We start from the raw sequence: 20,792 nt of genomic DNA on the forward strand, positions 1-20,792 counted from the left end.
GGTTAGGAAGGATGGGGTTTGTAGCGAGCCAACAAGTGATGAAGGATATACTAATTTTAAATCCACCGCCCACACTCCCTCGTGGCCTCCTCTGTTATTGCTCTTTGCCCTCCTCGCTCCACTGTTGTTCTCTCTCCGACTTCTTTTCGGCTTCTTCTCCCTCTTGTCTCCTCCTCCTTCTCCCTCTTGTCTCCTCCTTCATGTGCCTCCTTTGAGAAACTCCTGGGGCCCTATGAAGTGTTCTACTCTTTCCTAAGAATGAAGGTACTTCACTTCTTATGGTTTAGTCTTTGACCTTTTCCTTTGTGCAAGTTTTCTTGATTTTCGATTTGTATTTCCTTGCTTTCTTTAAGGACTTGTTTGGTTCACAGGAAGGGGAGAGGTGAAAAGGCAATTTCTGGGAAGTTTTGATTGAAGTTTTAAAAGAAGAGAGTATGGAAACAACTCTTTCCATGAGAAGACACTTTTCATGTTTCATGACAAGTGGAAACCCACGGAGGAGATAGATTTTGGGACTTCCCATTGGATGAAAATTGATGAATCTTTTTTTTCAAAAATATCTTTTTGAGATCCAGCTATCTAAGACTGAAATTTTGTAAAATATCAATGGATGGTTAGAATGAAATACTGAATAGTAATGTATTCTTAATATTTATATTAATATAACATAATATTTATATTAATATAAATATTATAATGTTCATAATATATTAATATTATTTTAATATTTATGCTAATATAATATTTTTATTAATATTAATATAATATTTATTATTAATATGTTAATATTTATATTAATATGTTAATATTTATATTAATAGAATATTATATTTGCATCTATATTAATAAATTTATATTAGTATTACAGACATATATATACATATTTATATCTATATTAATAAATTTAACATTAATATATATTAGTATTATATTAATCTAATAAATCATTATGATCTAATGTTATATTATAATATATTAATATTATATTTATATTAATATAAATATAATATTATATTATATTTATACAAAGTTTGGGAACAAAAAGGTATGATTTTATATCTATTAAGGGTATAATAGATATTTTACATAGTTTTTCTAGGGAAGTGGATGCTTAACGAAACATAAGTCACTTTTGAGTTAAGCCACTTTTCCATGGTGAATCAAACATGCCAAAATCATATTCCCAAGAGATAACTTTTCTGGAAGTTATTTCATGAGAAGTTATTTCCTAAGAAGAAAAGTTCTTCCCGCGAACCAAATGAGTCCTTAGTGTCCTTGATTGGAATTCCAAGAGTAAGTTGCGATGGTGTTCGTGCAAAAACCCATATATTGGAAATGATTTACTGGGTTTGGATAAAAGCTTGCTTTCAATTTTGTTGCCATGGGATGATGAATTCAAAAGCACTAGGGTTATAGGATTCTTGGTGGGGTGGAATTTGTAAATTATTGGAGGCTGAAATTTTTTGATTTATTATCTTTAATTTGATTTGAGGCTTTTTCTTTCTAATATGTGATTAACTATTGACTTTTAACTTGTACAAAATCCAATCGGATAGAGGCTAGGGAGGAGTGTTAGGCCATCAGGAAGCCTAAGGTCTGGTCCGAAGGCCGACCTAGGGCCTAGGAAGTAGACCCAAAAGCCAGGCCAAGCCAGGCCCAGGCCTGACTAAATTTAGTTATACCTTAAGCTAAGCTTGGTCCGAAGACGGCTTGGCTCCCTCACTTAACATATCTAATGACCACACACACCTAATCACCAGGTCTCTACTCCACTTGCCTAGTACCAAGGCAGTTGTTAGGAGCCTAAAACCAGCACTGTTAGTGTTGTTCACTGTAGATACTGCCATTTCCTTGAGACGAACCAATATGCATACCATTCAGATTCAGTTGTCTCATGGCCTAGTTTTATTTGAAGATGGTTTCAATTTCATTCTCTATAATCGTAGACTTCTCAATGTTACAGTTTGTATTGCCCCTTTTCAGCAACTATACTCACAACCTTCATGTATGTGCATCTGTCTCATTTGCTGCTTCCGCCTTTTATTGTTAATATGATTATCTTCCTTACACATTCTAGTCCCGGACTTTGCTAGTTGCCTTCTTATGATGATTTTTGTCAGTTCCTTCATTTGCATTTGTACTAGGAGGCACACTGTCTATGTCTCTATGGCTGCATCTTTACAGTTTCTGTTTCTTGCATTCCTTTTTATTGGTAGTTCTTGTGCCCTACCTCTTGACTCTTCAGTCAATTTCTTTTTGATCATTTGTATAATATTATCCCATTGGCAATTGTTATCTTTCATGAAGACTCTCTTGTGTGCTTATGATGAGAAAATTCTCACTAGTTTTAGCACTTGCTTGGAGCTGTGCAGTCTATTCACATTTGTTAAAGATTTCAAGGCTTTGTTTTAGAAACTTATTTCCCTTCAAAACAACGATCTTTCTCCTTCAATCTAAGGTCTCTATTTTGTGTAATGAAGTTACAAAACTAGATACTGTCATGTGATTCAACTGAGTGGTGCAAAACATGAGTACTAGCCCATGGCTTATATGGTGTCAATAGTGAGGAGAGTTTGATCCAGTTGCCAAGAAACATTGTTCACCTTATGAATGTTGTCCCAAGGTTATTTAGTGGCTATAATATTACCTCATGGTAAAGACACATTCATGTGATATTCTAAAGATTTATGTTTTAACTTCTTTTGGTCTTCCTAGCCCATCCCACATCTTCCTAATCCTCATAAATAATCTCCTCAAAATGCTTTTAGCAGTGTATCAATATTGGCAGTAGGGAATTTGTGTGGCAAGAGTGGTTATACCATATCAATTTATACGTTCTCAAGGCTAGACTGGTCAATTGTCAAGATATCATTCTATCAATGCAGATATTCCCAGCCAAGAATTGCCATGTGCTAATTGCACAGAGTTTAAGATGAATAGTCCTATTTCCCACCCTTTAGGCCTTGAATTTTTCTATAGTTTTACTGTGGATGATCAACTGACTTAGCAAAATTATTAGTTAATGTTATATCCTCTACTGGATTTGCAACCATCGCATGATGCCAATTCTGCTTCATTTGAAGCTTAGTTGAAGACTGCTTTGGGTTGTTACTTGATTCTCCATACTGCCATTAGCTTTTGAGAGCCTGGTTTATCTTACTATCTCTGGGCCTTACGATGCTTTTGATGTGGATAATGTTAACTATTACTTATAACCATATGCACTATGAACCATGTGTTCATAGCTTTCGCTATATTGAAGCCCATCTTGTTACATCACTTTATAATGGGCCTTAATTTTAATTATAGGCCTTATTTTCCTTGCATATGGATAATGGGAATAATGGTCAAAATATCCTTAATGTTGTTCAATCATGAGATGCTCACAAACTTCTTCCTTATAGTGCTACTCAGCTGGTAGCTCCGTGGTGTGCACTCTTGCCTCTTAAGCAAGAGGTTGAGGGTTTGAACCTTGAGCAGTGTTATCTCTCAAGAATTTCAGACCCCACCAACCTGGGATTTTTCGAAAGTTAAAAATCCTGGTCCAGCAAGCAATAGCATTTAGAATGCTCAAGTGTCTTAATAGGTTGGTAGTGGGGTGCCCCTGTTCTAAAATTGAAAAAAAACAGTCTTAACTTCTATTAGGGCCTGAGATGATATGATGCACCTCGTTGGTTCTATCTCAGTATTCGAAATCTTTGCTTTCTATTACTGATCATGCACTAGTCATTGTTGTCACAACAGTTGCCTAGGCACTTGGGCTACTTCATGGGTGATAAACAAACCTCAAAATGCCTAGGTGAACCTCACTTCTCTAGGCGATAGATGACACTTAGGTTGCATTTGGTAGCTGGCAATCTATCCAGATTGCTGGGATTTTAATGTGGTTATCTGGATTACCATGTTTGGTATGCTTTTTGAGTTGGTAATTCAGATTGCCTTGGCAATCCATATTACCTCCTGATTACCTCCCAAAAGGTAGTCTGGATTACCAAGGGGAGGGGTGGCTATCCAGATTACCACTACTTTGGTAATCTGATAATAAAATTTCTAGATGTAATTATCCTCATAAAAAAATAAGCAAACAAAACTTAGGAGCTAGCGGGTTGTCTCCGGGAGGCAACGGCGAAGCTAGATGACGCAGTGTTGGATGAGAGCTTGGGAATGCCCTGGCAGCTTTCACAAGTGGCGGATGAGAGCATCAGCTAGTAAATCCCGCGAGGCCATCGGTGAAATCCATCGGTGAAGGAGAGGGGAGGGGTGCGGGTAAAATCACGTCGGTACTCCCACAAATCACAATGCACCAACGTGCTTTGTGATTTTTATTAGGGAGGGAAGGAGAGGGGACAGCAGCAGGGCTGGGCCGCAGAGAGTGCAGGGGGCGGTCGCGCAGGGTGCGGGTGGTGCAGGAGGCGCTCGGGGTGGTGCCACAAGGGGTGGAGTGAAGGGTCGAGGGCTCGGGTTTGCCGGGGCTGAGGGAGGGAAGGAGAGGGGATAGCGGTGGGGCGGGGCCGCAGAGGGTGCAGGGGGCGGTCGCGCGGGGTGCGGGAGGTACTCGGGGTGGTGCCGGAGGGTGGGAGGAGGCACGGACGACCGGGGGGCAGTGCCGGAGGCGCAACGGCCTGGGGGCGATGCTGGACGGTCGGGGGTGGGGGGAGCGGGGAGAGGTGGGGCATGCAGGAGAAGGAGAAGGAAGGGAAAAATAAAAAAATAAAAATAAAAATAATAAAAATAATAATAATAAGTATTAAAAATAATAAAAAATTAAATAATTTAATTATTTAATTAAAAAATATTTTTTTTCATATAATGATTTTTATCATTAAAAAAATTAAATAAATAGTTTAAAATGCTAAACTAATAATAAAGATATTTTGAAAATTTGATGTTAGATTATCAGTAATCTGATTGTCATACCAAACATGTCAATCAAGATACCAAACAGCAATCAACATTACCGGCAATCTATCTAAATTGTAGGTAATTCAGATTACCACTACCTGACAATGCACAAAATGCAACCTTGATGTATATAACTGATAGATAGATTGATGCATATTTGTTATATAAGTTCATGATTATGTATGCAATATATATATATTGCACAATAGAGAGAGAGAGAGGCTGGGATGCTTTTGAGAACATTTGGCTTTGAGAGGCTGGGATGCTTTTGAGAACATTTGGCTCCAAATGCTTCCTAATCAAAAGTAGTGGGCCAACATCTTTGATCATGATCTTTGATATTTACATTGGCTAGAAACCAAAAATCTTGCATCTTTGATATATATACATATACACATATGTGCATATATACATATATGCATGCACATATACATATACACATTTACATACATATGTTTATATTTAGACAAAGATGGGCTATACTCCCATGAGGAGGAGAAGATATCTACTTCTTTGGATGACAAAATCAATAAAGTGGCATCCAAATTGAAAATCCATACCATTGATCATGATAAATAATACTAAAAATGCTTGGAAACCAAAAATCATATATTGTGACAGTTTCTAACCTTTGCATTGTGTGAACACAAAATGGATGGTTTTCATTGTCCTAGTGCGCTAAAATATGTAATAGAGCATTTAAAATGAGAATTCACTTTATTGACCATCATCTATTCATGTTAAAACAGGTATAGATTGAAGATCAATATATTTTAATGCTTAGGTTATATCAAAACATAGTTTGATGTATAGGTTAGAGACCACCAAAAGTAGTATTTTTCTTTGGAGGCATTTTTAGTAGTATAGATCATGATCAATAGTGTGAATCTTCGATTTGGATGCCTTATCATTGATTTTTACAGTCAAGATAGTAGATACCCTCTCCTCTCGGGAGGAGCATAGTCCATCTCATAGGCGCACACTCAAGTTATAAAACTTTTTTGTTGAAAAATTTTAATTTATAAACAACTTGGAATGCTGATGAGGAAGGATACATCAGATTGGAGACCAAAGAAGGGCTATTTTATACCTAGAGTTTAAGTTAAAATAAGTGACTGCAAAAGGTAATTTATTCAGCACTCTAAACCTGATCTTGAGCCTCCAGCACGATTGACGACTAAGGGAGCTCAGCAAGACAACTTGAGCTTAAATAACTATTGTATATCCCTTGCTTCTATTTCTCTATTTGTGAATGCAATACAAATTTATGAACTACAATATATCTTAAAAATGATATTAATTTTTTACGTTAAGCAATGTTTGGCTATGGTGTATTAAAGTATTAATATATAGAAATAGTACAAAAATTTAATATAAATGAGGTATTTGAATCAAAGAACAATTAAACAATCTTGTACTAAACCTGTTTAGGACAAGAGCCAAAGAATAAGCCTAGGTCAGTTGCCTAGGGCTGCCTGACTACCAACAATTATGATATGAATAAATTTTCCCTGAAAGTAGCTAGTTCTATTCTTCATAGAGGACGCTGATTGTTTGAAACTCTCTTTTAGAACATTTCAGTATATAGTTTTATAATTTCCATTTTTTTAACATGTTCGTAGTGATATGGTCTTGTGGTTGTTGACCTTCGTATCCCTATTCAAAATCTCATCATGCTTTTGATGAAATATTTGTATTGTGATTCAGCTTTTCGCAATAAGTACACTTAACAGCTGTCTATACTTACAGACAACATTTGTTAAATATTATTTTAAATAACCAACTTTGCTGATAACCAAATTGGCATCTACAATCTTCATCACTGAGTTGCCTGACCCATCACAACTTCCCAAGTCATTGAACTTTCTGCATGTTGTATTTTTCAATGCTAAAGTAGTGGCAGTAGAAAACAGTGGTGGTAAGAATTTCCAATATCCTTTTTCTTATACAATCTTTGTTTTGATTGCCATAGTCTGTTTGAATATTGTTATTGATATCTATCTGGATATTCATGTTCTGTTCCAATATCCTACAGGTGTGAATCACATAGCCTAAACTTTTTCTATTGTACTTGTATCTATGAATGGTCCATACACCATAACTTGCATTCTTCAACAGTGCACAAAATGATCTATGCTGGAAACTTTTTTTTTTTTTTTAAAAAAAGGTTACTTGCTGACTCCATGAGAGTCATGTAATTAGCTTCACAAGTGGCTTTTGCTTCAAGAGGATACTATTTTCTCTATGCAGTATTATGCAGCAAACTATCACTTTTCGGTGGACAGTTGTCCTTGTGTATTTGTGGAACTTCATATCGTTATTTATTTGTTCTGAATCAGAATTCCTGAGACGTATATCTGACTGCATCTCAATCAAATAAAATTTATGACTGAGTTAAAATGACATGGAGAATCAATTTTGAGAATTTCTTTTACCTGAATTGAACTTTTGAACCAGCATTCTGTTAATCTTATGGCAAACCTTTATATAATCTGTATGAGCTTTCAATGAATCAAAGAATGTAATATCAAGGTCATATTCTGCATTTAAATTCTGTCCTCTTGCTTTGGAAGTCCCTGCCAGTTATATTTTTGTCAGTGGGGCTATGACATGGCTTCATCTGCATGGTATAGGATTGATGTTAGTATGTCAAGATTATCCTTGAATAAACTCTTTTGTATAGCTAGTTTGATTGTGAGTCTCTGTCACGTAATTATTGTGAGTGGTTATGACCTGGTTTCCTCTTCGTGGTATAGCATTGATGTTAGCATTTCAAGATTAGCATTGAATGAGTCCTCTATACAGCTAGTTTGATTGTGAGTCTTGATTTTTCCTATATATGGTATATAGACATTTTGCTGCTCTTCTGTACATGCAACATGATTTGTTTCATCCTATATTTGCTTGCAGGTATTTCATTGAAGACCCAAGAGCTTTACGCTCTTGTTTTTGCTACTCGTTATTTGGATATTTTTACAGATTTTATCTCACTCTATAATACAATCATGAAGTTAATTTTCTTGGCGAGCTCGTTCTCAATTGTCTGGTATATGAGACAACACAAGATTGTCCGTAGATCTTATGATAAGGACCAAGACACCTTTCGCCATCATTTTCTAATATTGCCATGCCTGCTTTTGGCCTTGTTTATAAATGAGAAATTCACCTTTAAGGAGGTAAATCCACCTATCTATTTGTAGTTCTTTCTTCTTAACTTTAAATTCATAATTGGAAGAATAAGCGTATCCATGTCTAAGTATGATTATGTTTTATTCTCATTATGGTTTAGTGTTCCTTTGAGTTCTACTTTCTTATAAAAATTCACTTTTCCTCTCAATTCATTCTTAGTTTTTCTCCCTTCCTAAATACTTTAGGGAATATTTTGTAACAGGTAATGTGGACATTCTCCTTGTATTTGGAGGCAGTTGCAATACTTCCTCAGCTGGTTTTACTGCAGAGGACAAGGAATATTGACAACTTGACTGGGCAATATGTTTTTCTCCTAGGGTATACTACCATGCTATATCCCGTTTTGATTATTTGCCGATTGAAAGTTTCAACTCATCATGGCTGCTTGCATGACATTTCCCGTTGTCACTGGACCTTGATATTTGAACATCATACAACCGGAAGCAGTTGAATTTTATTTAGTGAAACATCAAGAAGCTAATTTATTATCTTATGATTGCTGGATGAATTATAGTCAAGATGGCTAGTAAGGAACTTTTGACTGCTAAAATTTGTAAATCTTCACCTAATTTATTTTTCCAGACAAAAGACATTTTTGTTCGTCATTTGTCCACCTAATATGCTTTTTATTTGCATTAATGAAAAGGGGAGAAGTTCTTTTCTCACCTGAAAGCTTTGCCCTACTATCTTTGCATCCAGCTGTTAATGTTGCTAACATAAAAACATGTAAGGCCACTTGCTCTCAGTATTCCAGGTTCAAAGGTACATTAATTGTTTCCCTGTGGTGCTCAAAACAAGCTTTCAGTGTTCAGATGTAATGAAATCTTTTCTTATTTATTTTGGATTTACCTCCAATTATCCAATGCTAATTGCTCCTTTTCTTATGTGGTGTGAATTTTAACCAAGATAGATGTGAAAAGATTTGTTAGGAGTATATGTTTTAAAATATTTTCCTAAACTTCTTTTAGAAAATGCATCTGGTATATTCTGCTGACCATTTACCCATTCGATGAACATGTTCTTGCTTGTGAGGACCGGTAATTGGCAGATGCAATGCACATCCAATATTAATATCACTTTCTTATTTCATTAGATAATTGGGAATATAAAAAAAATAAATAATATTATTTTATAAACTAGTTGAAAATCTTGGTGTCATTTTTTCAGAGATTGTCCTATATACTAGTTATCAAAATTTGTTAAAAATTATTTTATGTAGAACTTTGGATAACAAGTACTTATCTTTTCCTTTCCACCTTCCAGGTCATATTGAATTACAAATTTTAAACTTTAAATAGAAGCATGCCTGAAATTTGACTGTATCAAACTCAAAATCATAGAGTAAATGGGTGAAATTTTGGGTCCACATCTTGTATGTAATCAGTATAGATGGCATACAGAACTTGAAATGATTTCATCCATTTGCATATCTGGACTGATGAAACTTTATTGTACATCTTTTCTACTCAATTTCTGTGTCTATAGATATATCTTTTTAAGTTTTTTTCAAATTTAAATAGATAAAGATTACAAGTTTACAACTATTTAAGAAAATAATATCGTGTGGGAGTAGATGTAGACTCAAGGAAGAATTCTTGTCTGCCCATGAAATTTCATAATAATAGAACATTTCCATTCAGTCCAAGGTTTAGACTTAAGGTCCAGAACCATCAAAGAAAACGGAGAAATAATTGATCTAGAAATCAGTTAGAGAAATGAAAATAACAAGAAAAAATAAAAGTTGGAGAATGATTAAGATAAATCAAGAAGAAATAAGTAAGCTAAATGCTTGCTATAATATCATGGAATTGTAGTTATTTTTAACCATAAGAGCCTTTGATCTTGGAAGATGGAAGAGCTTAAATCTTTTCAATTATCTTAAAAAGAAAAATAAGCATTCTCATGGATGCTTTCCTACAGATTCTTCACATAGCATCAAGATCTTGACAATGATTGGATATTGCATCTGCTTCAAAAGGAAAGCAAAGAAATAAGGAAAAAAAAAAGAAATATTGGAATATTTGAAGAATGTGTTAGACATGTTGGGGTGAGTGTTTTTCGGCTTCCTGATTTTCAAAGATTTCCTAATGTTGTAATAGATCAGGTCAATGGCTTAGCAAATGATTTACTGGTGCAAGAATCATGTCACAACACATATAACTGTCTTCCCCATCTTTACTGGGGCATGCCAGGTATCTGTTGTTGATACTGAGTGACACATGGTTAAGACAGTTTGCTGGGGATTTATGTCTAGACTTGAGGATCCTGCAATGGGGCAAGAGATGGCAGAGAGAGTTCAGCTCGGGTTGTTGGTAAGAAAAGAAGACAGTTGATGGAGAATGCTTTGGAGAAGGCCATCTTATTGGTATCTCTCTGTGAATTGATTTTGGTGTGTGAGAAGGGAAAGATAAAAAATGTGATGGCCAACTTTTTGAAAGAAAGAGTAAAATCAAAGGAATAAGTGTTAAGTGCATGTATTACATAACTGATTTTTTTTTTTATTTTGATCATATTTGTATATCCTATTTATTTTATATGGCTTGCTAACTCAACGGTAGAGTACTCAGTCTTTAAGTACGGCTATGATGAATGGTAGAGGCCAAGGATTGATCTAGTGATATTGTTTAGATAGGAAGAGCAGAGAGAGAGAGAGAGAGAGAGAGAGAGAGAGAAATCACAATGGATAAAAGCAATCAAACTTATTTTGTCGTCAAGATCTACCTGGTTGAACTAAAAATTCTGAAGTGAAATGATAACATTATTGAATCTTGTAAGCTTCTGATGGTCTCAAAGGGTGATTCTAACTAATGCAACCAATTCCTGACTTCTGCCTAAGACCTAACCATGAGGAGGAATCTGTGGGTTGGGTTTATTGTAGTGTCGCCACAGAAAAGAAAGGATATGTTGTCATGTTGTTTGTACCTATAAAATTTATTCCGTATCAAAATTGGTACTTTTTGAGGTTTTTTAAAGAGTAATGGCATCTGATGAAGAATATGTGATGTCAAGAATCCTTTAAATATTCAAAACCCACATTTGAATATTTAAAATAGTATGTTATTACACAAGTTTATGAGCTTGGAATTGTTGTTTTAAATATAGTATTATAAGCTATTATTGTATGACAAGTAAAACGTGAATTGCTTCCAAAATTTATGTTGCAACTAATATATTGTTCTGCTATGTGTTTGAAATTCTCATCTGAATCTTAAAAAAATGTGGCTACAAACTACATGATACAGTCAACTCTTTTAGCATTAAGTTTATGAGAAAAGAGCAGCTAAATATGTGGAAAAAAAAAGTAGTAATAGTATAGGTGTTTATATTTTGGTCATGGTATAAAGGCAGAAAAGAGCCACTTGTCAACAAGCCAAGATTTGTCGAGTAGAAATGTGTAAGAAGTTGTTCATGCTTAAGGGGAGAACTTTCATTCTTTTCTTCTACCATATCACCATTATGCCTCTAGGTTCAGAGATTAAGTGTTTTTGTAGCTCCCTTGTCTAATACATACTTTACCTGCCCATGCAGAGCTAAATGATAGATTTCTGTAATGATGCGTCTTACATGCAGCAAGTGCATATAATTAGCGAATTGTAGAGCATATGCTTTCAGAGTTTCAATATTCTAATTCTCTTTCTTCTTTAAGAACCTGATCATGCTTTTCCAAATTGTCTTCCTATTAATTCTTTTTGTTTTATATAAATTTGGAATAGATTTTGAAAAATCTGAAAATGACCTACCCATTTCTTATTTTACTAACTTGAAGTCCATCCTTTTCTTTTGATAACATATTTCCTATATTCTGCAATTAAAATTCTTTTTTGACTTTGGTTTTAGATCTGCTTGATATTCCTGATTCCTTTTCAATTGCTTACCTAGATCACATCTCATATACTTGGGGGTAATGATGCAATTATCATTATCATAAGCATTTTACTGTCCCAAATCAACTGCCTAATGCAAGTATTAAATCCTATGTGGAACTTTGGGGTTCTGAAAATATGAGTAGTTGCAAAAAAACCTAATATCATGGGCAAAAAATTATTGGTGGTGGACCAAATTCTGGTAGTAGATTATGAGGATAAGCAAGATGTCTTCCACTGGAATACTTCTACATTGGTCGTCTTTCAGGAATGAGATTTATCATATATGCTTATATGCTAAATAGAGTTGATTCCTAATAAAGATTTCTTTATTTCATATGTTGTGCCTCAGCAGATTAAAACATACAAGGGGTGAAGAATACATCTGGAATGCATCTGTGAGAGAAGAGGCAAAAGCAATATTTATAAATGAGGAAACAAAATATTTCAAGTGAGGAGATTTGGTGTTAACCAAGGAGAAAACTAAATGAGCATAATCTGATGACTATGGTTATCACTTAAAGTGGTAAAAAGATGCTACAGCAGCCACTATGCTTTTGGGTATGTGAAGTATGATGAGTAAGAGGAAGGAGTTAGTGATTGGGAGAATTCTAAATGGTACAATAGGGATCAAGGAAGGAAGATCCATGGCATAGTTGTGAGATTCAAATTTTGGTTGATTTGATTGGTGATCCTCTATCAGTTTAACTCTATTGGATAAACCTTGTTTCAATCAGAAATGTTTATATAATTGATGTATCTGTGATTCTCTCTCTCTCTCTCTCTCTCTCTCTATATATATATATATATATATATATATATATATATATATATATGTATGTATGTATGTATGTATATGCAGCATCTGTTTCTCCCTTTCTTTTTCACAGTGCAATTTGGAATACTAGAATGGTCAATATTTATTCCTCTTTTTTTTTATCCTATCTCTTCCTTCTCCAAATGAAACCAGAAGAATGTCTCATTCTAATTTGGTTTGTACCTTAATTCTTATCTTATCTTTTTCTTAGGACCAATGCACTTGCTTTATGCGATAATTATTGCTATAACTGCTTTACTTGAAGAAATAAATGAATCTTATTTTATATTAACAAATAATTTGAGTTTTTATTTATAATCATATGATATGGTATTTGCTTTGAAATTGTGGTAACCCTTGGTAGAAGCGCTTTGGCATGGCCATGGGTTATATATGGAGTGATTTGATGAGTGCTAAGGAGATAACCTTACATTTGAATGAAAATGAGAAGTGTCTTTTAATTTGGGCAATTATTGATTCAAGATGGATGCAAATCTTAAAGGCCCAAGCATAGGATGGGCTGCTTCTTGGACCCCTACTTATTCCACGATAGTGAGAATAAAATTGAAATGGGCAATTTATGGATGGGCTGGTTGAGTGCATTTGAGATCTTGTCCTAATAATTAAAATTTGCAAGATGAAGTTTCACGAGAAATTTCCCTTGTATAAGAGCTAGCAGATCATTTGGAAGGGAGATGGCCATTAGACAAAGGTCTTGGCCCAAGCTTACCAACGCATTAGTTGTTAGTGATGTGTTTTGATATAAGTGGTCTATTGAAGATAATGCATGTTTTAATTATTGAATGAAATATATGAAGGTATGACTTATCATGTTAGGCCAGTGATATTTTGTAGCTTTCTCCTTGATTTTTTTGCTCTTTCTGCATGAAGTTGATGTGAAATAATCATTTTGTATACTTAGAAAGCAAAATTGTCGATATGTTTTTTTGGTAACTAAATGTTGATATGTTTTAGTGGCCTGCTTTGGTTCATAGCAGCTGCTATTTTATCCGTTATGAAACTCCCCAGCCACTTCATGCCTGTTATCTGCATTTTAATACAGTGGTTTTGTGTTAGCTAGGTTTTGTGAGGTCTGATCTGATGATGTGCTTTAAGGGTTTGGTTTGGTTAAGCTCACCTACAGCTTTACCTTGTCAAGTGAATAGGAGTGCAGCCTCGACAACATATTTTGACACATAAAAATAGTGGTCCACATTAGTATATGCCAGAAGTCAGATATGTTGACTCTTTCAAGTCTGTGACTTGGTTAACCATTCATTTATTGATACTGGCATCATCTAGCATTGTAATTGACAAATTCAAACATTTTAGAAGAAATTTTCCATGAATTGATCCGTAATCTGTTAGTCATCAAGTTGTATTGGAAGTAGCTTGTTTTAATTGTTTGGCTCGAGAATTATGATTTTTGAATACTTATAATACGTGAGAAATTTTGTGTGAAGTAGATTCCAGAAGAATATGTGTTTGGTTCTGAAGCTTTAGCCCTGCTTCTGAAACCTAAAACTCTAAATCCATATTATGAGTGACTTTATTAAGGTGTCATTTTCAAGTTGTGCTATAGATTTTCAATGTAGAGATGCATGATTCTGGGATGATCATGTATTCTGCGTTGTACATGGGAAACAAGAATCAAAATTTCTTTTATTAGGTATTTTTGTAGGCTATAGAGTTGGTTTAAGAGAGGGGGAAAAGCTGTTGTATCCTAGACTTAAAGGAAGAGTTCATGCACAAATTTACCAGGTTGTTTCCTTCATATATCAACATTTTAAATTTTATGCTGCTTGTGTGGTGTTCTAAATTTTTACTAAATTTAGCTTATCTTGTCATTTTTCACAATTGTACCTGTCTTTCAGTGAGATATTATATCTGAATCTTTGGCTAGGAATTCTGACATGAATTACCTGGACATTGGCATGTAAGTCTAAAACAAATAGTTTCATGTTCCTGTTCATTCATTGCTCTCATCATATCCTTCAGAAAATGGGTAAAAAAGGGGAAAATCAGATTGACACTGAGAAGCTTTTTTATGATCTGGGTTTGCCCGAAATCCATTGTAGCTTTATTATCGCTTTAAAAGCTGGATGCTTGCCCTAAGTACATAAAAACTGAAGTGATTGTTTGATCAGCTATGAAGATCTGACTGATGGATTTGTAATGTCTCCAGGCATGTCCACTAGCAGAATCGATCCCTTTCTTTCTACAGCTTCATGTAATTTTACTACCACATCATGTCTACTAGAAATTCCACCAGGAACATGTCCTGCCCACACTTCCTACAATTTTTAAAGAAAAATGTTGCAAACTTATAATTTTCTTCACATTGGATTTTTTTTTTCCTTTTTTGGGTACTCTTTATAATTGCATGATTTCGTCCACTAAACAAAGTGGAATGCCAGTCATCTAGTTCATCTAGACAAAGTGGTCTTAAACTATCGAGCCTTTTTTGATGCAGTGCATACAGAGCATTGTATATCCTCAACTGGATTTATCGCTACTTCACCGAGCCACACTATATTCATTGGATAAGTATGGATCCTCTAATTGGCTTTTGGTCCTTTCTCATGTAGAAGTGTTTCCTTCTTTTATTATTAATTCTTATGCTCATATTACTGTTTATTGTTCACAGCTTGGATATCTGGACTAGTGCAGACATTGCTTTATGCTGATTTCTTTTATTATTACTTCAATAGGTAAATAATTATTGTTTTCTGAATATCTTCTATAGAAAGCAATGTTTTCATACTGACTCCTAATTTCATGTAAATTGCAGCTGGAAGAACAATGTCAAGCTTCAATTACCTGCTTAACTGCATCTCAGACTTCAGATATCAGGGCTGCAAGTAGAACATGAATTATTATCGATTCATATAGGAATTTCTTTGTTTTACTTGGGTGCATTAACATCCGTGATCATGGGTTATCATGTTGGGATTCTTTTTGGTCCAGGAGTGGCATCTACAATCATCGATCATCAGTCTGGAAAAAAGCATTTCTTATCTGTTGGCTGTATTACTTTTTTGTGCGACCATCAGAAATATCTATAGCAAGCTTTTATCTGTAAACTATACATAATCATGTAATTTTCCAAATTAGAATGCAACATATAAGTTTCTCAGTTATGATTTATTACTTTGTGCGAGGATCTGTTGGCTTTTTCTAGCAAAATTTGTTGTTTGTTTTGTGTAAAAAACCAAGCTTGGCACAAGCTCATCTGTGATTATTTGGAGTGATATTGGAGCAACGTTCCGGTAGCTTCGTCTGTTGAATCACTGTAAAGTGAATGTTATCCAGGCCTCAGGATGGCACAAGAGAAGAAACTGTAAAAGAATGGCAGTGAGCAGTGAGAATACCATATATAATGTATGAAAGAGCAGTGATCACTGAATTAACGATGATAATTGGAAGGGCATACAATGTAGTTTATCTGTGAATGATATGGCGTTAGTAATGAGACAATTAGGATTCGAAGCTCAATTAGAATCATTGAGGTAAGTTTTTGAAGGATAAAACATGCTTAAGACTTTGATCAGCATCTCGCCAACTTCTAAATGCTCCAAGGGTCCATTCGGTTCGGGTGTTTCAGATTATTCTATAATCTAATAAATTTTAGGAATCATTTATCTGGAATAATGATTGTGGAGGAAAATAATTTTTATTATATTTGATTAGTGAAAAAATTATTTCAAAAAATGACGTTGAAAAAAAATTACTACGTTTGGTTGGAGAGAAAATTATATAGGAATATGATCAAATTTATAAATATATTTTTAAATTTTAATATTAGAATAATATTGTCATCTTCAATTAATTTTTATGTAATGGTTATACTCACATAGTCCTTTACATAATATTATCTTTATCTTAATTTTTTTTATAAAAGTTTTTTATTTAGAAAGATATCAGAATAAATTTCATAATTACATATGCAACTTTATTGAGGATATTTTTATCAAGTATGGATTATCGTCATTAGAAAATTTATCAAATACCAATCCCTCAATGATATTTATTTTACCTTCTCTCTTCAGAAAATAAATATGGGGTTCATCAACTTTTTTACTATCTCTTTCTTTCTTTTTTCATACTAAACATGGTAATCTAACCTGAGAATCATTTTTCCATATTAGATTACCTCCAACTAAACGGCCCTTAATTGTAGGATTCTAGAGCTGGTAATTAGTTCTAATGGATCCAAGGATTTAGGTTTTGACAAAATGTCTTACGGGATATTAAGATGGAGTACCATCCCATGTATTGAGATAGGACCAGCTCACCATCATCTCTACGTTCCAATCACCATATCTTGGGATATCCTCTATCACAAGTATCAGAACAGTAGTGCATTCCATTCCACGAAAAAATTGAGATAGTTCCATGAGATTTAAAACTTTGGATGGATCTGGGATTCATAACTATGGGTTGGGTGAGTGGAAATCATTCAATCTAGCACAGTGACAATTGCAACTCCATTTTGACTAGGTCAATATATGGAGCCACTTATATAAGTCAGCATGGCACAAGAATAAACAGAAGGTGGTTTTGAAGCATGGCTTGCCAACCACTTGGTAGCATAATTTGTTTCCCACATGCTGCACTACTGGCATCTGAAAATACTTAGATGAACAACTTGACCCTTCCCTCTAACAAATTGGGCTGAGGCCTTCTGCTAGCGCACATGATAACTACGAAAAGAAATTCTTTGTGCACTGAAGACGGTGTAGAACGCACGCACCATCCATAATGATTGACTCACGTATGGGGCCGATGCATGGTGCCCAAAAATTTTTTTTTTTTTCGATCCAATGCATGAGCCTTTGATCCGATGCATGAGCCAGTCACGTGGTTCTGCACCATGAATAGTGTATGCAGTTCTTGCGGCTCTGCACCGCCCGCGGTGCACAAAAAATTTCGCTAACTACCGATTACTGCTGGTTGGACGTCGAAAGGATAGCTAGCCGGTAACTCATTTCGTGCAGTCTAAGATGTACACTTCACTGGTAAAGAGATGTTTCTCAGATTGTATGGATCCCATCCAGGCAACTCTCTCGATCAGGAACAGATATGTTTCAGCAAATGTGCTGAGAAGTTTCTGAAGCACTCCATGAGGGTTGGAATCGGATTGGCAGCATTGCTGTGATTCTGTGATTTTTTTTTTTTTTCATAGAAATTACTTCACTTCCAAAATTAGTGCCTTTTCTGTAGCAGAACTATTCCTCAGCTCAATGGTTGTACCATTTCTGAAAACGTGAAGAAGGAATTTTGATCTGTCCTGTAAAGGGTTGTGTTAAACTTGCAACAAGCTTTTAACATGGCAGTTCTAGTTGCTTAACATCACCATGGTGAATGCTTAATTATTGTATTTCCTGCTGTTTGCTATCAGTATGTTGCAGAAAATAAATATTACCAATTATTATCCAGTGAATGAGAAGGAATAATATGAAAATTTTAATTGTTAGAACAAAAAAAGATGTTCTCAGAATCATGATTGCATATTCCTATTGTATTGAATGTAGAACTTGGCAAAGCTTGGGTACTTGGAAGCCCTTTTCTCCAATTTTTATTGATGTTATTACTTGCTGCAAGCCTGTAAACCTCATTGCTAATGGATAGGGGCACCCCAGATGATTTTGGTTCATGAAAGCATGATGGAGGTCCTCAACTGAATAATAACTACCCAAACATGGTGAGATTACAGCTAAAAAAGAAAAAAGGCAAATTTGGATGCTAAAATTGAAGCCTAAATATTCCACTGAAGTAGAGTATGGCAGAGCCCTTTCCATCATCATAACGTGAGCATAACATACAGAAGATTATAAATAAGCAGCGTAACTGGATGAATATTGAAACACCAGGTATCAAGCTGCCCTATTATCTTAAGAAGTGATAAATTGGTTTCTGCCCCATAATTAGGTTAGAAATAACCAAGCATTTCAGCTTTCGTGTTTTTCCACCCAACATTCAGCTACATGTTGTTTACCCTGATATTACATACTAACAAAGAAACAACAGCAAACAAGAAAAGAAAAGAAAAGAGACATGAACCAGAGTTGGACCTGGCAATAAACTTAATGGTCTTTTGCAGTGCCTCAACTATGAATTGTGTTATAGTAACCGCAACAATGTAGGGCAAACAATCTCAAGGTAACCTCAGTCACCAGTTATAAGCCAATTCCCAATGCCATAATCTGAGGTAAACTCATCACCAGTTATACAGAATCCATGACCTCATATATTAGAAATCTGTCAAAAACTGGAGACAGATGTGAGGCCCTCTTTAAAAGTTTGAAGGCTGTTCTGAATTTTAGATGATTTGTTTTCCGACCATGCTCCCTAAAAATAAAAACGGAACTATAGCAAGCAGCTTCGATAAATTAGGAACAGATATGGAAATTAGGTCCATCAAAACTGACGGCCAACAAGAGCTGTAGAGTGACCATTTCATTACCTAACCAACTATATTGAAGAATGGAGAGGAAGGCTTTTAATAGAGTTAAGCTAGGCAGGGGAAGTAGAGAGATGCTTTTTATGTGTAATGTGACAGATTGCCATTGAGACTTGAGAAAAAAGTGCATGACAGTAATTAGACCAGAAATTCTGTATAGCTCAACATATCGTGAATGAAGAAGGCTGGTGGTTAAATATGATAATAAGCTCCATAACTTCTTGCGATTCAAAATCATGCATCATGATTCACCTTTGAATAAAGAAGAAGAAGATACTGACGACAAAACGGAGGACGAAGCGGATTCACGGTACTGCAACTCTTTAGTATCTTTTTGGCATTACAAAGATCAGGAAAATTGGGCAAAAAACCACAATTTCTTCAAATTTATTTAACGGCATGGCATCTTATCCCAACACATCTGTTACCTCTTCCATGACAGAGCTTGCCCCATGCTTGCTGCACAGATTGCTTATGAAAATAGAAATGATTCACATTCAGGCCATCCAAATTGCATGATCATCTTTTGGCAAACTAAAGACATAAATACTAGTACAGCAACTTGGTAAACTCTTTTTATAGATCTTTCTAATGTAGCACACCTGCTTCATGAATTTGGTAATTAAAGTTAAATTAGTATGTATTTCATGAAAAGCATGTCTGAGGAAGAAACACAAATAGGAGTAAGAAAATTTCATTTGCCGAAGAATTATGAACATCAACTAGCAGTGAGAATGGAAATGATTCAGTTGAAAAATCATGTAGTGTAGCTTCCAAGAACTGGCTTACCACCTAGTTCTATATTCTTCTAAGTAATTAGCTTATATGATTCAACCATTTTTCTCTGTACCCACAATCTTAGCAAATTGTGAACCAAATTATAGTTCCTGCCAGTGTTAAACCGTCTCATTAACTTCAGCATACCTTACAATTCACAGTGTAAGGGTATCTTGATGCATAAGACCTGCTATTGCAAAGTCTAGGAAGGGTCAGATGAATGAGATGTTTCTGTATTTTGTATCTGTACCACCTAAAAGTCATAATAGAACAACCTTATGGTACACCCATGTCACATTACGCATCATAGAGAAGGTTCTCATTAGATTCCAGCATTTTGTCCTAATTCACCCATTGATGGAGACATTTGCTGTAGGATTCCTAGGTGGTTATGTATACTATGTCAGCTCGTTTTACTGCATGATTTTAGCCTCGTTTTTTCTTTTCGCTCTCTTAGAATTTAGGTTGTCAGTGAAACATCTATGAAGTACTTATTTCTCACTCTGTCAGCAACGCTTCATGTGAGTACATTGTTAGTCATGTTTCATACAAATTGTCCGTATGCAACCAACTCCTAATCAATTACTATCTACATGCTTGTTATTCCATCAATCAGAATGACAATAAGCAGTCCAAAGCAATCAAGCCTTAAAGTCCTAAACATGCACAAGCTGTATTCATCTTAACCTAGAATTCACAGGATATAACTACTGATACCAAATCAATGACATCATGTGCCCAAACACCTAATTTTCTATAGGATACTGCAGCAATTTCGATC

At 35.0% G+C, this 20,792-nt stretch overlaps 1 protein-coding gene across 2 annotated transcripts in view; it reads left to right on the forward strand.

The window, feature by feature from the left end:
* LOC105051191 (ER lumen protein-retaining receptor) overlaps positions 1-15,918 on the forward strand; it is a 20,587-nt gene extending 4,669 nt beyond the window's left edge. The window contains exons 2-6 of one of the 2 annotated variants that reach the window (XM_010931502.4): positions 7,813-8,078; positions 8,294-8,409; positions 15,245-15,318; positions 15,419-15,482; positions 15,563-15,918. In XM_010931502.4, the coding sequence (XP_010929804.1) occupies positions 7,813-8,078; positions 8,294-8,409; positions 15,245-15,318; positions 15,419-15,482; positions 15,563-15,599 (557 nt within the window). In that variant the 3' untranslated portion in view covers positions 15,600-15,918. Of the gene's footprint in view, positions 1-7,812; positions 8,079-8,293; positions 8,410-12,309; positions 12,625-15,244; positions 15,319-15,418; positions 15,483-15,562 lie in introns of those variants that run through there. The other variant, XM_073243556.1, reaches the window with a different exon arrangement.
* Positions 15,919-20,792: the final 4,874 nt, after the last annotated feature.

The sequence above is a fragment of the Elaeis guineensis genome, chromosome 9, assembly GCF_000442705.2.
Source record: "Elaeis guineensis isolate ETL-2024a chromosome 9, EG11, whole genome shotgun sequence".
NCBI lineage: Eukaryota > Viridiplantae > Streptophyta > Magnoliopsida > Arecales > Arecaceae > Elaeis > Elaeis guineensis.